The sequence below is a fragment of the Strix aluco genome, chromosome 6 (genome assembly GCF_031877795.1).
Source record: "Strix aluco isolate bStrAlu1 chromosome 6, bStrAlu1.hap1, whole genome shotgun sequence".
Lineage (NCBI taxonomy): Eukaryota > Metazoa > Chordata > Aves > Strigiformes > Strigidae > Strix > Strix aluco.
This window is the reverse complement of record NC_133936.1, coordinates 30,303,734-30,324,960: the sequence shown is the minus strand read 5'-3', so window position 1 is coordinate 30,324,960 and position 21,227 is coordinate 30,303,734. Positions and strand designations below refer to the sequence as shown.

Here is a 21,227-nt window from a genome sequence, read left to right as displayed (position 1 = left end):
AATGGTGCTGATGCCCAATAGCTCCCAGGGGAGCTTATTGGGAGCTGTTGTTGTCAGGCTCCTTTGGATACGGAGCTCCTGGGAGGCACGTGGGAGGAATAGGAAGGCAGCTCCCCACTGCGTGGCTGTCACATGGACCTCTGCTAGAAGAGTCCAAGCTCAGGGCCTTGAATCCTCAGTAAGGGAGGCATCTCCCAGCTGGACTGACGGGACCACTGAAGGGCTGGAAGGGCAAGATTTTGCCCACGTTGTGAGGGCTCTCCAGTGGATGTAGGAGCAGGCACGATTCCTGCTCTTCTGGGCAACTTCTTCCAGTGCACCAGCTGAGGAGCTTCTGCAGCTCCCTGGAGCTGTGGGTCTGGTGACTGTAAGGGTTGCAGTGCTGAGCCATGGTGGAGCTCATGGGCCTAAACCTGTGCCTGAGGGCCCCCAGAGAAATGCACACCTAGCCCCATCCTCTCATGGCCTTGAAATAGAAGGATATATCCCCTCCCTCACTGTCCTCTTGCCCCTCCTCAGAAAGACCAGAAGTCTACCAGGAATGTCAATCCTCTTTTCTACAGGAACCTTTGGACTTCATCCCTGTGATGAAATCAGCTACGAGCAAGGAGTTAATGTTTGACTGGGACCACACAAGCCGCACAAAAAAAACATGTGCAAGACCTTCTCTTCCTCCTTATTTGCTTTACAAGGTGAGCAAATTCCGTTATGACATCTCCTTCCCCTTTCACTGCCACCTCCCCACCTCACTTTGTAAGAGATGGTGGGAAAAAGCATGAACACAGAGCAGAGATGGTGTGGTCTAGGGAGCCCTGGGAGGAGCACTTTGGTTGGGTTTTTTTCTGTCTTTCTGTGGCTGCATTTACACACTTCTCTCCTCCTTGCCCCTTCCCAGCCTCCCTGCTGTGCTCTGTTACAGTGTATGAACCCTCACTGAAATGAGGCTGCTAAAAGGACATACTCCAATATCTGTCATGGGAAACTTGGGGCTGAAGTTTCAAGCAACGTTTCTTTTGGTTTCAGTCAGGAGCTAACGTGGGGGGATTTTTCTCCCTGATGTACGTTGTCATTACAGGAAAGCTGTGCCCTCCAGTGAAGTGTAACTGCCAATAAAACCTTACATTGGCAGCCATGTTCTTAACTGATGCACACACACCCCCAAAAGCCATGCTTTCTGGGTTGTTCTACTAACCATTTGTGTTAATTTATCAGCTAGCCTTTAACACAGCAGGCCACAGAAAATACCAGTCAGACTGTGAATTACAGTGTTCCTTCCAGGTCCCTTGGGAAACAGTAGCCAAGTGGCGTTTGTTTCTGATGCTGAGCAAGGGGGCAGACTGGCAGCCACAGAGTATCCACCCACCTTGTTCTCTTCATGGTTGACACTCCTTATGCTGGTGGAACAAGTCAGTGTTTTATAACCACATAAGCTTATGTGTTTGGGAATATTAGATCATGGGCAAATCTTACAACCCCTTAGGTCCAACAGCCAGTCTTTTGGATTTCGCACTTTCATGTTCTTGTTGCATGTTAAACGCTTTACAATAGGTTGAGCCAGGAAAGTCGATCATCTCCTCTGGCCAAGTCCCATGAGTGGTATTATGGTTCATACCACCTGAACATGCCAAGCCAAGTTTCAGCTCTTCTCTTAAAGGTCATGACAGTTCATTTTTAAAAAGTTACCCTTCTAGCTCTTAGACCAAAATTAACAGTATTTGGTTTAATGCAGGAAGTTGACTGGTTTTCTAAAACGTGGCAGAACTGGAATGCAGCTCTTCTGGGAATAAGTGACTAAGAGTCCACAAGTTTATGAAGTCCTGAGGACACTGTCTAAAATAAATGAAATGACACAAGCTCCTTGTCCAGAACTGTGCTCAGGCTCAAGAAACAATTTTTTTTCTTTCAGCTTTTCCACAACGTGTATGATACAATCCCGATTACAATACAGCAGTAGATTAGCCCAAATGGAGCTAGCTTCCTCCTCCTTTCCTTAGGGATGGAGAGGGACCTTCTGTGTCTGAGGTTTACCATACCTTTTCAGTGAAAGGCACGCTGAGGGCAAACGAAAATATTCTGGGAGTGTGTGTACATAGCTCTGGACTGTCTTTTTAAAATAGTTCTTGTTTAACTAAATACTCTGCAAAATAGTGGTCCCATCTAGAGGCCTGAGTATTACTGCTATGAGAAGGTGGTGAAAAGCATCTCAGATAATCAGGTGTCACAAGTGAAACCAGACAAAGTCTCCAAGGCAAGCAGGAGTAAATTCCAACCATTTTAAGCATAGACAAATATAAAACTTGGCATCGAGGCTGTAAACATGCTAAAAAGTCAGTTCGCAGTTTATAGTAAGTGACTTCTGATTTTCTATAATTGAGTTTGAGGCATTAGCCTCAGATATTAAAAATGAAGTTGTGAGGCTCATCTGGAAAGCAAGAGAAGTCAGAGAAGAGCTTGTGTTAAGGACTGAACTTTCATTGACTTGAAAGTTCCCAGGTGTTTATCATGTAGGCACAATATGATGGATTTACAGGTGAATAAGGAGGAGTTGTTAGTAAAGTTTTGTTTAAAAATAAGAAAGTGCAAGTTACTGGATCTGTGTAAGAAAGTAATAGATGTAATCAGTGTGCACGGAGTAGTTGAGTCCAAAGTGCTTTCATAGCACTGAAGATTACAAATTAATCTCATTTGTGACTGACACTACAGACAAGTACCTAAAGTGCAGCAACTAAGTCATGAAACATGGTAAGTGTCTCTCCACTGAATTGTGCCTTGCTCTGCAAGTAATCCCATTGATTTCTGAGAGCAGGGGGTACAGACTCCCATGGGAGCAAGGTTAGGGTGGAAAAACTGAGACCCCAGCACCATTCTGTCATCAGACGTTGGCACACAATTTCTTGTGACGCTGGTGGATGTTGTTTGTTGTGTACATATTGCAAAATATCCTCTTCTGGCTTGGACTCTGCACTTCTGAAGAACACTCATCTCTGATTTAACAGACAGCATGATTGATCCTTTAAACAGATACGGGCTCTGCTGACTCCAATGAAAGCTGCAGTTTGTTAAAGAACCAGAGCTGTGCTCTTGGTGTTTAGAGACATGAGTTGTAGCAGTGTATAAAATTGGCAGACTCCTTGTAAAATGCATTTGCACCTAGCACAGAGTTAACGTTGGTGATAACAGGTAAAAGAGAGCAAAAGCATAATAAAATATGGGTCTCTCCTGTAGGTTTTTACACAGTATTGACATTGTAAGCTGTGCTTAGCAATTTATGTCAAGTGTTACTGTGCTGTCATAAAACAATAAAGTACTTCTGTGAAGGGCTTAGGGCAAAGGGGAAGCAGAGAAGTCTTACTGTGTAAGGCCCTCCTCCAGCACCCGTGGTAATCCATGGGAATGTTTCCATAGCTGTCGGCAGGAGCTGTGTGGAGGCCTGCTAGAGGAGGGCGAGCAGAAGTGGCATGTTTACTATGTTTAGAGCAGGTAACTAGTGATTTTGTCTCAGGGAGGATATTGCCACCACCAAATTTTAGGAGCTTAGTGCAGCTGACAAGTCCACCTTGCACTCAGTGGAGAGAGGTGAGGGTTCCTCCTGGAAGTAGGGACGTATCTGAACTGAATTGTCCTCTGGTGTTTCATGGAAATGCTGACAAGGATCCATAAAAGCTGAGAGATGACATTAAGAAAAATACTGTGCTTGGGGTGGCCATGAGGTGAAAAGGGCAAGAGTCCAGTGTCCCAGGGTTTCTACACAGCATACCCTGGACTCGGCACACTTTCAGCTCTAGGTTGTTTGCAGCTCCACTTTTCCCATTGGGCTCACAGTAGGCTTCCCCTCAACATTTTGGCTGCAGATGCAGCTGAGCTCAGTGTTTATATGTAGTGGACCAAACTGAAATGCCAGTCCCAGTCAGTCAGAGCACCTGGGAGTTTAGATCCAGGCACAGTGCCTGCCTGTCCATGGGCCTGCAGCTCCAGTTTGTCCTCCCTGCTCATCGTCTCTGCTCTTCATGAGGTTATGGCAAGATTTCTTCTCCAAGCCATGCTGATACATGTTAGTCTTGCTGCAGAAACATATTGCTCTTCTACTAGAGGTGGTTCCTATGTAGTTGTTCCCTGGTTAGATGCCACTGCAGGGGAAGGTGTTTTCCTGCTTATTTCCAGATGCAGGAGGTAATTCTTTTCCATCAAAGCATTTAACAGAAGTGTTCCCCACCATAGCAATCCCACAACTGTCCTTCAAGGGGTGAGGAGTTACCTGCTTCCTGACCCTGCTCTGGACAATGCTTCTCAAAAATCAGCCAGCTTCAAAAAAGAGAAGCATCTCTGTTGAGAAGGGACATTTCAGAGTCCTTTGTAAATCTGAGTGTTGCTGCCAGCCTGGCTTGCCTTGCTTTCCCTGTCAGGAACCAGAGTGCTTCACACCTTCTGGTCTTCACCTTCTCTGAGGGAGCTGATACATGTTTGAACCTAGGCAACTGGATGAGCCTTCAATGCTTCTTATTTGGAAACATTGCCTGTGCCATTTCCTGTCCCAGATTTTATCTTAAAAGCTAATGAGTAGAGCTGAAATCTGTCCCTCACTTGTCAGATAGATCAGCCTCCAAGCTCCAGGGCTAATTTCACACTGGTGCAGCTCTCAGAGTCCATGGGCTCACTCCAGCCAAATCTCTGTGTGAGACTGGGTTCAGTGGCAATAGACAGCCTCTGTCCCATGGCTCCTGACGTCCCTTTCATTCCTCCGAGCCTCAGCTCAGTTGGTGCTTGAGATGTGGCCCAGGTGCGTTCCCTTAGTCCCAACAGCACCACAGGCTCCTACTCCACAGGACCACCACCTACCCCAGCAGAGCCCTGTCAGACACCCTATCCTTGCATCCCACTGTCCTTGGGCAAAAAAAGGGTGTTTTAAGCTCAGTTCAGTAAGAGCTGCGCACTCTCTTTCACATGTGTGCTCAGAGCAGAGTGCTGCAGCACCAGCATACCCTTGGCTTTGTGTCTGATCTTTTCCCATGAATATCTCAGTGGTGTCCTCATCACATGAGCTCTTCAGCCTCTGGGATGGTGAGACAGCCTGGGAGATTGAGATGACCCTTTTAGTTTGCACATCTCTTGCTCTGCATAGCCACCCGTTAAAATTATTCGCTTTACCTTTCTCTGTACGAATTTGGGGCAAACTGCTTGGGACTGGCAGGGACACATGCACGTGGGAGAGACAGGGAGCAGAGCGTGTTTCTCACTCCTCACACTCCTTTTTATTGACCCGCCTCACTGATTGGAAAAGACCCATGTCCCCCCCACGGCCCCCTCTTCCTCCCCAGCAGCACAATTGTCACCGCCAATTAGTGCATTGTTAGGGCACACAATGGCGCTGTGGCCACTGGAATGGGCTGCTTTTGTGTGTCTCCAGTCGGCTGTAGGGGCAGTCAAGATTCATTTAGGGCCTTACACAACACGGACAGAAAATACTATCAGAAAAGCAAAAGGGGAAAAGAAAAAGGGAGAGGGAGGTAGCAAGGGGAGGGGGGGTGAAGTCTGCTATTCAGAGGTTAGCCCAGCCGCATGAAAGGCCCAAGAAGCAGTGCCACATTGAAGACGCCCCTTGGGACACAAAAAGGAAGCAGGGCTTAATAGTAATTAGTGGGCAAACTGCAAAGAGCTCCGTGGCTCTCCAGCGAATTGTTCTGCACTTACTGCCACCACTGCCCCTTCCCCCTTCCCTCCGGATCTGGCCGGGAGGGGAGCAGCTCGGGAGTGGGAATTGGCAGCCCGCCTTTACCCACCACGCTCTGGGGAGGCCTCATCCAGCTCTTCTTTGTGGCAGGTAAATTGTATTTCATTCTCTAAAGCTCATAGCAGATTACAGGAGGTACTTTGCAGCCAGAGCAGGGCACAAGGGTATGGTGGTATGGTTTTGAGATCAGCACTGTGCCCGTGTCAAGGACCTTTAAAGCAGCCCTGTCCCTTTTTGCAGCCTGGCATAACGCACCTTGCAATTGGGCTGTGTTTGTCCATGGCCTGTCCCTCTTCCCCCAGCAGAGCCTTGGAGGTCACTGCTTTTGTTCTCTTCTGCTTCCATTGTTTCCCTCTTTGCTCATAAAATAATCACCTGTACAGGTTTTTATGATCTATTTAGGGAAAGGTCTGATGGCAACTCTGTCAGCTCAGTAGCGGTGAGGAATCTGCTCAGGCCAAAGACCAAACTTTGCTCTTCCTTCTCCACGGAAGTCTGCACAGTGCAAACAGCGCTTGCATCCATCCCTTTCCCCTCATTTCTGTGCCAGCTCTGAGTCATGTCAAGGCCTTCATTGGTACGTACAGAATTTCTTAAAGCGCATTTTGGCCCAGCATGGCTTGGGCTTGTCTTGGGTAGCTGCATTAGTGTGCAGCTGAATATGTTTAATCTCTACTTCTGTAAAGATCAGCTTGTTGCTGTTATCAGTGTCAGCTCATCTCCTGAACTAGGTCTGGTCAGGAGCTTATGTGCCCAACCAAATTAGCTTTATCTCAGGAATATGCCAAGTTAAAAGATCTGTAAAGCAGTTTTGACCTCACATATATGTGTTTAAGTATTGAGGAGAAATGCAGGGCAACCAGAAATCTGAATAAAATCTGTGGAAGAAAGCTGTAGGTCCTGGTGGTTAGTTTGTTGGCTCTTAGCTAACAGATGTGCATTTCGGCTATCCTTGGACACAGGGGTGCTGGAACAGGTGCTGATCTCAAGCACAACCACACAAACTTAACCTGGGCTCTTGTGGATTCAGCTCAGTATAAATTAGCCCAGACACCAAACTGACCAAATTCAGTAGTCTCTTCTGGCAATGTTTCCAAACTGTAGCACATGAAAATGATACATGTACACATGCACATGTACAGTTCTGGACTGCTGTCTCTCTTCTGGTAGAGGCTGAAAATACCTCCTCATTTCCTCTGTTAGCTATAGGAATAACACTCTCCTCTCTGTAAGATACCAGAGCAAGCTTAGGAAATGCAATTGCTGCTCCAGTACCAGTCTTCTTCCATGACCACAGCCACTCTGTAAGTCTATACAAAATAGGTTTGATTGTATTAGAACAGTGAAAATAAGATTCACAACCAAGACTTTTGGTCCATCCAAAATCCCATCACAAGTTTCACACAAGGCTGAGGGCAGCACAGCAGGCATCAAGGACTCGGCTGGTGTTGCTGGGATGGCTCCCGCAATGCAAACATGATCAGGGAGCTCACAGCGTACGTGTCTCACAGATAGAGCTGGTTGAAGGCACTGTCTCGCAACACAGAACGTGTCTGTCTCTCACCAGCCACAACACGTCCTCTCTCTGCTAATTAGCAACATCCCTGGCAGAGTCTCAGCTGAAAGGATTACACTGTCTTCTCACCTTGTCCTCTCCCTTCCTCCCCCAAAGAGGGATGTTTAGTCCTGTCAGGATGCAGCCTGACTGGCCCAGGTAAGGAATTGGCCTCGTGCCCCTCTAGTCTGCCCCTCTAGCAGAAAGGGGTTTTGTCTCCAGGACAATCAATCTAGTCCTGACTGAATGGACACGCAGCCTTGCATCCCTGCAGTGTAGCGCCGGAGGTTGTCAGCCTAATGTGCTCTAGTGGAACAGAAACAGAGAGCAGCGTCTGCAGCAGGAGCCAGAATGGTCTTTTTCCAGCTCAGGACTTGAAGGGTTGATTTCCCAGCTCTGTATGGCCATAAGGGCAAATCACAGAACTTTTCTATCTGCAAAAGCAGGGAGAATTGCCTGTCCTTTCTCCCACTTTTTGTGTTCCTTGGCTGCTCAGCCTGACAGCTGTTTGTACTGCAGGTATGTTCAGCACCTAGCACAGTGAGGGGCAAATAATGAAGTTGTGTGGTGGAAGCTTGCACAGTAATTTCTCTGACTGCACCCAGTGGGATCCTGTCTGCCTCGTGACAGTGTAATGGCTGGGGTCTGGCAGTGCCAGCCTGTGGGAGGCATGGCTCAGCTGCTCCCTTGTCACAAATAGTGGAACAGTTAGTTTCACTGACATAAGGGCAATACATACAGAAAGTGAATTCTGTTGCAGTTGGACAGACTTATCCGAGCAAAAAGCTGAACCAAGCTACTCCACCATTTCGATGCTATAAGGAAGGTGCTGGCCTGTGTGAACTCCATCTTTGCAGCAGTCGTGCTACCTTTTTTGTCAGCTTGTTGCTTATATAAAATCAGTTTGATTGTATCAGTTTGGTAAAAAGAGCCTGTAAGAGGACTACGTGGGGCTACACCTGGTCATCAAAGATTTTTGGCAACCCTGTGCTAGCACTTGTGGAAGGATTGGAAATGTTTTGGAGCACTGTCTTGCATCACCAGGACATATCCCAAGCAGGGTAACATCATTGTGTGCTTGATGGTGCTGCACATGGCAGTGAGGTACAGGATTTCAAGAATGGATTTCTTCTTTTGCCCAGAAAATCTCTTGATGTGCTCCAATTCTGCAACACTCGTCCCTGCTAAAGGTGTTGCTATTTGAGATTGAGCTCTGTGGATCACTTGCATGTGTTCATTCTTCACATCTAACTGATGCCTGAATGTGAGGTTTGCTAGCAATATCCTTTCCAAAATCACTTTGACCTGTGTATTACATTATCCCATGAATGACTTGCAGAAGGAAGTAATCAAAACATGTATAGTTCCAGCTAGTGCTAATTGCCTTTTCATCTGTTTCTGTCACTTTTCACTTGTGTCCAATAAATGTTGGTTATACAGGGATTTAAGTCTGTATTTCAACATAATTTGGTTCACTTGATGTGAATGACATGAATCGCTAAGCCTTAGCTCCAAATATTCCTCCAGCTCTGTGTCAAGCACTTCAAGGATGTCAAAAGCAGATAGGGAGAATCTGAAGTGCCTGGTCTTAGCAAGAATGCCTAAAAGGTCAGGGGGAGGACATTGTTTCAGGAGGTCTCTGGCCTTGATACTTACTGGTTCCTGAAAACCTGAAAACACATATGGGATAAAGCTTTCAAATGTTGTGTGATTTCTGATTGCCTCTGGTCTTGAGTGGGCAATTTGACATGTCATAAGGGAATCCAATTTCCAGAGGACAGGTCTATAACAATTTCTGGAAATAAAGATCCCTTAAGGTTCCCTCAAGAGGGTCCAGAATTACTGCATCTGGAAAATCTTGATTGCAGCAGAGGTTAGTGAAGAAAGTCAATCAAAGTGGCTTATGTGGTTGAAACCTATTTTGAGTATGAAACCTCGTATTTTCAGGAAAGGCCAGACTGAACTTGAACTATTGTGAACACAGACTGAAGTTGTTCTTAACAGCGACAGTCGTTGTAATATGTTTTTTACCAATTCAGAGAATTTTAAGGCCAGGAGAGACCACCCATAACTGCAGATGTTCATAGCAATAGCAGTTTCTTTGTAAAATGCCAGTTCAGCATAGACAGAAAGTTTCTTGGAAACATTTCTATTTTGACTGACCAACTTTCTCTGAAAACTAGGCAGGACCTAAGGGACAAGTGCTCACCAGGCTGATTCCTGGCTAAATTCTGCCTGGTTTCCCAGCAAGCTCCTGGCACCCCAGGATTTCCGTGTCTCCTGCTCCAGGACATTCCCCATCCTGTGCTCCCAAGGCCTCCCCAGGCAGGGGGCTTCTAGGACTTCTCCATGTTGCGACAGGAAACCTCCCAGCTTTTCCTGATGCTGCAGGATTTCTCAGAAGTATGGGCAGCTTGCCCTGTTTGGCACAAACTGGTGTGTTTTGCGTTGTTTTTAATGTTGGAATTTTCCACAAAACAGAAATTGCAAGTTTCAGCCAGCTTCGGTCCAGGCTGCTTGAGTGTTTTCCCCAGGGGATTTTGCACATTGGCCATTACAAACTTGCATGCTAACTCCAAAGTATTTGCTACAACATTTTCAGCTAGAGGTTCCTCTAACCTGTCTCTCTCTTTGCTGGATTAGAAAACTGCTTAGTACTTTCATCCCTGGAAATAAAGTACTGCAACTGTAACAGATATTATTTTAATTTTGGTGTAAAACAACCAAATCAAAACAAGTTTCCAAAGCTTGTGAACTGAGGCAGGGCAGGGAAAGCATTGTGCCAAAGCTGAACTGCTTTGAGCAGTTTCACCCTGAAGGTCTCTCACAGCAAAGGACAAGGCAGAAAAAGGAAATACCGATTTAGAGATGGTGTTGATCAAACCAGCATTGCTCTGAAGATAAAGCAAGTGGTAATTAGTCTATATTATTGTTATTTCACAGAGGGATTTGATAGCTCCCATGTATGAGTTGGGTTTTTTTACTCATGTGGTTAGAGTCAAAGCTGGTGTAAGCCAGCACCGATCTTTGCCAGGCAGTGAAGCTGTGCTCCTTCACACCTGCCGAGGAGCCTGGCCAAGGGTTAGGCTTCTCCAATCTGCACCAGTGTTCAGAACCCAACACTTGCACTTTTGCATACCAGCCCCCAGTAGGTTACAGGGAAGTGGTGATGATGCCACCTCACGTGCACATAGAGGGTTAGATGTGCCACGGTGGAAACCACACCTTCCTGGCTGTTAAGGTCACCTCTGTTGGACATTCAGATCAGACAGGGCAAAACTCATGTGGTTCGGGGGAAATGTCCTGTTCTCTCACCTGGGAAATGGCCCGAGCTGCTCAGACCACTATAGTGGCGAGCACTGGCCCCTTGGTCAAGCAAAAATCTCAGATTTCACGCTTCAAGGTTGCTCATTTGGCAGCTTTCCTGAGAGCTCAATTCACTTACTTACAGCTATAAACATACAAATGTATGTGCAGTACAATCGCCCTGCTTGGAAATCTCAGTGGAGCAAGGTATTTAACTCTGAAAAATACTTGGAGTAACTTCTTTGCAATATATAGAGCAGCAAGCATTTCAGAAACAATCTGTGTATTTAAACAGTCATTACTGCCTTCTGGGTAAATAACACATGTTTTTAAAATGGTCTCTATACACAATAGACGTTAACACAATAAATCCTAATTGCTCTGAAGGACCCATTAGGCTCTATCAGGTCAATACATGGCAGAGGTTTTTTGAAAGTCACTCACCCTGTTGTTACCTAAGCCACAATTTGAAAGTCCATAAATAAGTATTTGCCCAATGAAGAGTGAGGGCTTTGCCAGGGCCATACTAATTTATCATGTCAACTTCACTATGGGGACTGTTTTCTTTTCAAGGACCCATGTAAAAAAAAAAGAAAAAAGAAAAAAGCACAACGTGATGTGTTTCAAAAACTACGTATCTGAAAAGTTTCTGGCTGCAATATGCCCCACAGGAAAATCAAATGCAAAGTTCACTGCTTCTTCCTTATCTCAGCATCGTGTGAATTGCAGCAAGGAGATCTGAAGATCAGCCGTGGCCGTGGCGCTGGTGGCCGGGCTGTGCCATGGCAGGGACCCTTCCTCATCCCCAGCGACCTTCCTGCACCTTTGCTTTGGGCCAAGGCCCTGATCCTGCCTCTGCCGTCTGCATGTTGTGGTGGTGGCACCTCAGGGCAAGAACACCCCTTCTGTGTACCAACCGTGCCTCTCAGAAAGGGGTCCCAGTCCCCAGGGAGGCCAACAGAAACTAATTATGTACATTTTATGTGCACTTATGTGTACAAATGTTGTTAAGTAACAATTGATGAGTCCAGCAAGATGAGTTCCAAATGCAGCCACTCTTCCTGATTCTATTTTAGTCTTACTTATTTGAACTTCTGGTAGCGTTTTACAAACTGCAGCACTTGTGTCAGGTCTGTGTCACTGTTAGAACTCAAGTTTTGCATTAATTCACATGGAAGTTGTCTAGTTCCATGTAGCTTGGATATGACTACAGTTTGGCATGGTTTTGTTTTCCTGCAATATGTTAAGGTGTGTAATTGTACAGGTATATATAAAAAAACCCAGTGTTGATGTAGGTTAGGATTTTCAAGGGAGTTTCAGCAAGGCATTCATGGTGAAAAGCATTCAAGTGATTGAAATCTGAATTCCTGTCCCAGCCCACAGCTTTTAAAAGGAAATGCTTGCCCCTGCTGCTGTCGCACTTCGGTAGGATTCAGGTGCCAGGGTTCCCCTGCAGATGCCGGCAGTAATTCTCATTCTGCTCTGCCTGCTCACAAAGGGCTGAGAGCTGCCCTGTCTCCCTGCCTGCCAGGTCCCTCCTGCCTGTGGGGCAGCAAACATCTTGGTCTCTTATATAGGAGCCCCCCTCCAGGTCCAGTTACGTGAGGTGCTTGGTGCCAGGGTTTGCAGTGCTGGCAGCCCACAGCCTTGCGACTCTCAGGTGGGAACGCAAACACTTGCCGTGGGTGGAAGCATGCAACTGTGTCCTGTGTGTAGGGGAAACATCGATCTCCTTTTGTACCAGCACATGGTGGGTCTGCTGTGCTGGAGCTGGCTGCATCATGATGCCAAACATGACGGCTGTCAGTCCCTGCACCCGCCACAGGCAGTAAGGCACAGCCTTGCCAGTCTTGTGCTGCTGCAAACCACCCTGCGGTCCTCAGCAACCCCTCGCTCAAGCAGTTGGTTGTCAGGGGTCACTGCTAATTCGAGCAGCGCCTGAGCTAGCACAGCCTCCAGCTGGGGTGACTGGCAGGCTGCCCACCGGCACCAGCAGCCTGTAGTCACCTGTGCTGGGCCCCCACCGCTCCCTTCCTGGGAGCCGGAGACTCGTCAGCAGTGCAGACAAAACCAGGATTTGCTGCTCCAAGCAAGAAGGGTCGAGGGCCAGGGATGGCGTGCTGGTCCTACAACAAGAGGGGCAGGAGGTTCCTGCCTTGCTTTGGTACAGGCAAAGCCAAGAGCGAGATCATTGCTCCCCGGCATTGTCCCTGCCCAGAGCCTGGCTTGAAAAGCTCTTTGGAAAAGTCTGCTGAGTTCTCTAACAAGGGCAGGGGCAATAGCTAGTCTTTACAAAGGAAGCTCACTTAGCCCTTTTCTAAAGTCTTTTAAAAGTCACAGTATCCTTCACAAAGGCAGTTTATCCAGGTAAACAGTGTAGGCTGACAATACAGCAGTGAAAGAACCAAATACAGAAATATTTACCTCCTTTTTACTTTCTGCTTCTACCAGGAACTGCTGCATCCCAACTGAAAATGCCTCAACGGGTGGAAGGTATGTCCATGAGGACACATATATTGGCAGCCCATGCCCCATATCCCATGGGACGAACCCACAAGCAGGGCCTAGCTGGACTCCCAAGTGGAGCTTCAGGAACACCTCTGCACGTGGATTAAAGGTAAAGTGATTTCCTAACAATTTGTAGAGTTTTTTTAACAACAACAGCAAGTTCTCAGGGGCGGGAAACACTCTCTCTTTTGTCTCCAGGGTTTGGCACAGTAGGTTTTGTGCAGTCACAGCTTCTGTCGCTAATAGTGCTGGATGCACATAAAGCACTGTACTCTTATACAGCACTGTAGAGATGAATAACAAGCCTATCAACTGTACTTGCACTTACACCATATTTAATCCTGTTCTGGTGCTCTGCTGCGTATTCATAGGAAACAGAAGCACAGAGCAAGCCAACAGATGTCTACCTGGCTCTTAATTGGATTTTACGTGTCCCCAGTGTAGCAAATACAGCATTATTTACAGCCAGGCTCTAAGAATTAGATACATCTGGAGGAGTGGCAAAACCTGAACCAGGCTACAAGACTTGATAGATTAACTGAAATGAAGAGCTGCCCCAATTTTCCCTTCTTATCTTCTCCCTTCCCACCTACGTACCTGTTCCCCATTGTGTGTCGAATCAAACCAAGATACTGCCCAAGGGAACGCTTTTAAAAATGAAAAATACCAGCAAAGAGAATTTCTGCTCTTGTGGAGCTTCATCAGCATTTTCTAATTGTACAGCAATGATGATAATAAAAAGCCTGCCCTCTGCTCTCAGCTATAATTTGGATAATCAACTGAAAGCCATAATGAAACTTTCTGCGATTGCTTTCTGCTGGGCTGCTAGTTCACGGAAACTCATTGTTGGGGAGAATTAAGTTATGACTCCTGCTACGCGGATATGCCACTGTGTTCCAAAGGAACACGTGACTTGTAATTCTCTTCCGTGTAGCTTTATTACAGGCAAAGCTTATAGCGTAAAGCGAAGAGGGATAGGGACTTGAGCTTTCTTTGGCCTTTTTTAAGAAAAGTTGTTAAGCATCAAGGTTGTCAGTGCCAAATGATATGCATGCCTAGACTTGGTGGGCTTGTACACACAGAGGATGTCAGAGGTGGTAATGAGGTCTCTGGCCTTAAAATCCCCGAGGACTTTGGTAGCAGCATCAGTGCTCCACCCATAGGTGCAATAGCCACTGGCCACAGAGCGATAGGCGAGCCAGATTTGACCTCTGTGGCGGAAGGCAGGAGCCAAATCGTGCTTTGAGTCTTTGCTTTCTGGGCTCTGGTTGTGGGAGGGGCTACTGTGGGCGCTGGCTGTGGTTCCTCAGCAGCAGGCCCCCGCCTGCGATGCGCTGGGGGTACGTCTCGACTGGCAGATCCAGCGTGGGCTGCGAGTCCTCGGCCCCTACTTGCCCTTCCATCCACATCCACGGAGGAGCGGGGAGCCCCCGTGCAGGGAGCTCCTCCTCGGCCACAGCAGGGGTGCTGCCGTAGCGGGTGCAGCACATGACCCCCAAACGTGGTTTCTGAGCGGGTCTGTTCCCCTGGTTGCCCTGGGCGTGCCGTGGCCATCAGGGCCAGTGGCAGCCGCTGGAGGCCGGGCTGCTCGCCGGGGTGTTTGCTGGCGCGCGGTTGCCCGTTCCTGAGCGCGGCAGGACGGGATCCCTGGCGGCGCTCCGGCGGCAGCCCGCGTTTCCCGGGGCGCCGGGGAAGGGCCCTCGGCCCCGGGCAGCCTCTCCCGAGAGAGCCGGCCTCGTTCGCTGGCACCGTGCCCCGGCGCCCGCCGGCACGAAGGCGGCTGGCGGAGCCTCTCCCGCGGCTGCCGGGGAGCGGCGGGCCCGGGCCGGCAGCGCGGCTGCCTGCGCCCTGCCAGCGGGGCGGGCGGCGGCGGGGCCGGTTCCCCTTCCCCGCGGAGGCTGGGCTTTCCGGGGGCGGGCGGCGGCAGGAGGCGGCAGCGGGAGATGCTGCCGTGACCCTTGTACCCGGGCTGATGGTCGATTGCCGGAGTAGGGGCAGGACTCCCGCACGCAGCCCCCCGCCCCAGGGCTTCCCCCCTCTGCCCCCATCCCGTTGCGGTGGGGTGAGGCCCCGGACCTCTCCTGCCACCTCCTCTGGCCGCTGCTCCCCTCCCGCTCCGCCCTTCCCGCCGACGAGGGATCCCGGGAGGGGCACGGTGGGCGGGAGGGAAGGAGTCAGGGTCCCTGCAGCAGCAGACAGGGCGCCGGGGGCGGGCGCGGAGCGGTCGGTGGTCGGGCAGCACCGTCACCTTCGCGCTTCGCCGCCTCCCCCCGCGCCGCCGCCGTCCGGGTCGGGGCCGCCGCGTGTGTCCGAGCGCCGGCGGGCGGGGCTCCGCCGGGACGCCTCCAGCAGCCGGGGCCCGGCGGGGGGGGGTGCCGGGGGGCAGCGCGGTCTCCCGCCGGGGCGGTCGGCCTCGGTGCTGCGGGGCTCGGTGCCGCGGGCGGCCCCCGGGAGCCCCGGCGGGGGCGGGGCCAGCGGCGGGGCGGGGCCCGGGGGCGTTCCCGGGGCGGGGCGAGGGGCGGGGCGCGGGCGCGGCGCGGCGCGGGGGCGCCCGCCCGCCCCAGAGCGCAGGTGGCGGCGGCGGCGGCGGCACGGGCGGTCCCGGCGGGGCCCCGCTCCCGGCGCGGCGGCCGCGGGTGCCCGGGGCATGCGGCGGCGGTAGGACGCGCGGCGGCGATGGGCGGCCGGCGACTGCCGGTGCCGCTGCTGCTGGGGCTGCCGCTGCTGCTGGGGCTGCCGGCGGCGGGGCGCGCCGCCTCCAAGGCGCTGGTGTGCCAGGAGATCACGGTGCCGATGTGCAAGGGCATCGGCTACAACCTCACCTACATGCCCAACCAGTTCAACCACGACACGCAGGACGAGGCCGGGCTGGAGGTGCACCAGTTCTGGCCGCTGGTGGAGATCCAGTGTTCCCCGGACCTGCGCTTCTTCCTCTGCAGCATGTACACCCCCATCTGCCTGCCCGACTACACTAAGCCGCTGCCCCCCTGCCGCTCCGTCTGCGAGCGGGCCAAGGCCGGCTGCTCGCCCATCATGCAGCAGTACGGCTTCGCCTGGCCCGAGAGGATGAGCTGCGACAGCCTGCCGGTGCTGGGGGACACGGAGGTGCTCTGCATGGGGTACAACCGCACGGAAGCCACCACCCTGCCGCCTTTCTTCGGGAAGCCCACGCGCCCGGCCAAGGATGCGGCCAAAAACCTGACGCCGCACGACGGGCAGCGCCCCTCGGGGCTGGACTGCGGCCGGACGTGCAAGTGCAAAGCGCCCCTGATCCCCATCTCCAAGGAGTCCCATCCGCTGTACAACCGCATCAGGACTGGGCAGGTACCCAACTGTGCCATCCCCTGCTACCAGCCCTACTTTACGCAGGATGAGAAGACCTTTGCCACCTTCTGGATCGGCCTCTGGTCCATCCTCTGCTTCCTCTCCACCTCCACCACTGTGGCCACCTTCCTCATCGACATGGAGCGCTTCAAGTACCCCGAGCGCCCCATCATCTTCCTCTCTGCTTGCTACCTCTTCGTCTCTGTGGGCTACATCGTGCGGCTGGTGGCGGGGCATGCCAGTGTGGCTTGCAACCCGGAGCACCACCACATCCACTATGAGACCACGGGCCCTGCCCTCTGCACCATCGTTTTCCTTCTCCTCTACTTCTTTGGCATGGCCAGCTCCATCTGGTGGGTCATCCTGTCCCTCACCTGGTTCCTGGCCGCCGGCATGAAGTGGGGCAACGAGGCTATCGCCAGCTACGCGCAGTACTTCCACCTGGCTGCCTGGCTCATCCCCAGTGCCAAATCCATCGCTGTACTGGCACTCAGCTCTGTGGATGGTGACCCGGTGGCCGGGGTTTGCTACGTGGGCAACCAGAGCCTGGAGAACCTGCGGGGCTTCGTGCTGGCACCGCTGGTGGTTTATCTCTTCACCGGCAGCCTCTTCCTGCTGGCCGGCTTCGTGTCGCTCTTTCGCATCCGCAGCGTGATCAAGCAGGGCGGCACCAAGACTGACAAGCTGGAGAAGCTGATGATCCGCATCGGCATCTTCACCGTGCTCTACACCGTGCCCGCCACCATCGTCATCGCCTGCTACATCTACGAGCAGCACAACCGGGAGGCGTGGGAGCGGGCGCAGAACTGCTCCTGCCCGGGGGACCCCCACCGCCCCAAGCCTGACTACGCCGTCTTCATGCTCAAGTACTTCATGTGCCTTGTGGTGGGCATCACCTCTGGCGTCTGGATCTGGTCTGGCAAGACGCTCGAGTCCTGGAGGCGCTTCACAGCCCGCTGCTGCCGGGCCAGGAAGCCTGCGGGCGCCTCCATGTATGGTGAGGCCAGCCCGGCGCTGGCGGGCAGGACGGTGCTGCCCAGCATGGCCTCCTATCACAAGCAGGTCCCGCTGTCCCACGTGTGACGGGAAGGAGCCTCAGTGACCCCAGCCACAGGGAGGAGAGGGTTGCAAAGACCCTGGGCCACAGAAGAGGGGGTGGCAGCTGGGCCACCCCCAGCATCCTCAGCCCCACCGTGGCAGTGCTGCCCGGGACCGAGCATGTGTGCCCATGGGGCACGGAGCAGCTGCGGCCCCAGTTGGGGCAGGGAGACGTGCTGCCAGCGATATGGGGGCAGAGGGACAGGGAGGCCTGGAGCCTGGCGCCGCTGTGTATGCCCCATTTGGGGTCCCACGCCCTGTTTGGGGTCCTGGGGTGCTGCTGTCTGCGGGCCAGTCAGGTAGCCCTCAGGCACTGATTTGTGTCTCATGACTCTGGGCAGGTTTCGCTGGCGCCGGGGTGAAGGGGGGAGCTGCAGCAGGCAGGGCAGGTGATGGCCCCTGACCCTGGTTGATCTGCTGGCACTGGCACCGAGCCGCTCACTGGAGCCCTGTGGGGCAGGTGAGGGGGCTGGGGAGAGCTGGCAGTGGGGGCTGCCTCTCTGCTGTGCTGCACCAGCCCCCCGGGGCAGAGCAGGACGGTGCCTCCAGAGCCCCCGGACACAGCTCTGTCTTGCAGAAGAGAGGGCTGGGAGCCCCTGGCACGATGCTGCCACTGGCCCCGCTTGGGCAGCAGCACGCTGAGCGGAGGGAGGGGGCTGCACAGGCTGGGGGCTTTGCAAGCAGTGGTGGTGCAGGAGGAAGGGGCTGCAGAGAGGAACGACCACCTGGCCCTCGAGGCGGGCAGGGACAGGGTCCCAACTGTGCAGTGCAGGTGGGGACCAGGCGACCCCAGAGGTCCCTTCTCCCCCTGGCAAGCGTGTGCCAGCTCTCGCTGGGCAGGGGCTGGGGCCGGTGGGGCTCAGCTCTGTGGCATGGACTCCCAGGTGCTCTGCAATGGGCAGCCGGTTCCACTGCCTGTGGAGCACCGTGGAGCAACCCGCCCTTGGAGAGCCAGGGGCCTGTGCGGGTGACGAGGCTGCCATCCCCGTGCTGGGTTTGCAAGGAGCCAAGGCCCCTTCCTGAGCTGCCGTGTGCCCTGGGCAGGGGTCGATGCTGCTCCGCACCTCTCGCCTCTGCAGCGGGGTGAGTTTCTCGGATCTCCATTGGGCCGTGCGGGTTACCTGGGGTGAGGTAGGCAGCCCCGCGTGCTGCCCACCAGCCCCGTGCCAGCCTGCTGGCTGTGGCACCCCACGCAGCAGCTGAGCAGGGCACCACCAACCCAAAAAGGGGGGTTGCACTTCTGCCGCAGGTAGTGTGTGCATGGGGGGGTTTCTGAGCCAGGTGGCTGGCTGTCTCTCCCAGGGAGCAGCTGAGTTTTCCAGCCAGCCTGCTTCAGCACCGCTTGCTGCTTTATTCAAAGCTGCGCCTCTGCTGGAGATGGTGCCGAGTTTGAGAGTGAGCGGTTAATTTAGGAAAACTCAGCAGAGCGCTCGTACTCCCTTTCCTCCAGCTTCCCAAGCCTTTTTCATTTCCCCAGGTCAGGCAGCAGCAGAGCACTGACAGAACTGGTCCCTTGGCATTAAGTGGTGGTGACAGCTGGGTTTCGATAAGTAGAATGATGGCAACGGGGGGGGGGGGGGGGGGGGGAGGGGGGGGGGGAAGGTGTATGGGCCCTGCTGTAACTTCACTGAATGCAGCCCACAGCAAGGGCGAGGGGCTCCGGCTGCAGCACAGCTGGCAAGAGGTAGCTGCCTCTGGCTTCAGCCCACTTGTGAAAAGACCCGATTTTTTTTTTCTTTTCCCCTGCCCTAAGTGGTGATCATGTATGTAACTGCCCAGCCATTACTCAAGTCCTTTTTGCCCTCCTTCAAGCGTGGCACCGTGACCCAGCTGCTCGAGCACTGGAGAACAACTGCTGGCTTTGCTCCCGCGGGACTGCAGGGATTTGATGTTGTTCTCAACACCCTTGGACCACTTCAGTCATGAAGGTTTCCACCTCATTTTAAAACCAAAGCCTGGGAAGTGAGGGGAGGCTCAAGTGGCACATCTACTGATAAAGGTCCTGCCAAGGTGCCGCAGGAGTGTCTCTAGGGCATTCTGGCCAGAGGAGCCAGCGGTGCAGGGGCTGAGGGCTCGGCAGGGACTGCTCTGCTGCACATATCAGCACTCTTGCGACAGAGGGCTCGCTCCCTCCAGCATGTTGCAGTACTTCATTGTGGACAGAATTGCACCATGTTGTGTTACAAACTGTAAATAGTTGTATTATAGTCTGGTTTGTACATATGGAAGCTGCAGTGACCTTTGATACGGGTTTGGGACAGGTGTGTTCTCGGCAGCAAGGCAGGTCAGGCGCAGAGACGCTGTGGGTAGTCTCGTGTTGTAATCCAGGGCATTAAATGACTTCAACCTGCTCCAATCCACGCCTCGCTGGACTCCTCTCTTTCTTTAGTGCCTTTTGTAGATACAGCTAAACACACATCATGCAATACAATGAACAAAACCGTGTCAAAGGTGGTGTTTTGTTGTTTTTGTTTTTTCCAAAGTGCAACTGACTGTGTAAAGCTTTTTTTTTTGTTTTTAAAAAAAGAGAAGTCCAAGATTAGTTACAAACCGTTGCCTATTGAAAAATGCAAGAGCATTTTCAGCTTTGATCTAACAGTAGGTTAATACAATCAACTTGTGTCTGAGCCTGGCTTCTCGGCAACAAGTGGCAGCAGGGGGAAGGAGCTGTTGCCGTCAGCCCTGTAAGCTGTAGCCAATTTACATTGTTGGTTTTTGCCTCTTCCGTTACTGATGCTGTTCAATGTTGTTTAAATAACTGTACTATATTTTGTGAAAAGCTGAAGAAATTTTATTCAAAAAGAGAAGTATTGAGATTAGTTATTTATGAGGACAAAAAAAGTGTCTTTCGTTTTCTTTGCTTCTGCTAGAATATTAATTACCATAAAAACTTAACTGTGGGGGGATGGGGAGGCATGTGCTGGAGGGCTGCGCAGGGCTCTTATCACTAGGGATCGTGGGGGGGCTGGTGAAGCATGGTGCAGGAACAGCATGTTCTGTGTGCAGGAACCCCATGCAGCACTGCCCTCGGCCCAGGGGATGTCACACACCCGTGCCCCCGCCGCTGGCATGCCGTGGCCCACCGTGTCCCAGCCTGGGTGCAGCAGCCCAGCTCTGCACTGAACTGGCTGTAGGCCTTGGGGGCTGCCGTGCCGGCAGGCTGTGCTGCTGGCCGGTGCCCGTGACCTCGCTGACAGCGTGTTTCCTTGACAGGCCAAGGTCACACCTCGCTGGTAGAAGGGGGTTAACGATCAACTTTTATTGGCGTTCTGCAGTTTGCATAGTATCAGTCCCTCGCCCTGCGATCAGGCCCTGAAGAGGTGCCCTTTGATACTTTTCAGGCCAAGCAGATGACAGCTCTTAGCCAAGCAGGATGCTGTGCCGACTTGAGGGTCCGTGTTGCCATCTGCTGTGCACTCACTCATGTTGGGAGGAGCACTTTAGGAAGGACAGCAAGGGGTTAAGGCCGGCTCCGTGGTGACTAATGGCGGAGGAGTCTGCTATCTAGTTAGGTGTGTAGGCACACAGCAGGTCCCACTAGATAGGATCTCTTACCTGGAAGCAGCATTCCAGCACCCAGTGATAAACCTGACAGCTGCAGCCTGACTCACCTCAGTGCCAGGTGAGCTGCCCCCCCCATGCTCAGGTTCAGGCGAAACGCACTGTCAGGGGCTGAGCCTAGCACACGCATGGCAACTGTTTTGGGGT

At 52.3% G+C, this 21,227-nt stretch overlaps 2 protein-coding genes across 2 annotated transcripts in view; both read left to right on the top strand.

Moving 5' to 3' along the window:
* Positions 1–21,227, top strand: part of PLEKHM3 (pleckstrin homology domain containing M3) — a 137,048-nt gene that overhangs the window by 104,522 nt on the left and 11,299 nt on the right. The window contains exon 15 of the mRNA XM_074829388.1: positions 13,041–13,206. Coding sequence (XP_074685489.1) covers positions 13,041–13,206 — 166 coding nt within the window. The remainder of the gene's footprint in view (positions 1–13,040; positions 13,207–21,227) is intronic.
* FZD5 (frizzled class receptor 5) lies at positions 15,744–19,877 on the top strand. The gene has a single exon (XM_074829386.1). The coding sequence runs from the start codon at positions 15,774–15,776 to the stop codon at positions 17,502–17,504; it is 1,731 nt and encodes a 576-aa protein (XP_074685487.1). The 5' UTR covers positions 15,744–15,773; the 3' UTR covers positions 17,505–19,877.

Excerpts from the sequence above, each read along its gene's own strand:
- FZD5 (XM_074829386.1), top strand. The coding sequence starts at position 15,774 with ATGGGCGGCCGGCGACTGCCGGTGCCGCTGCTGCTGGGGCTGCCGCTG.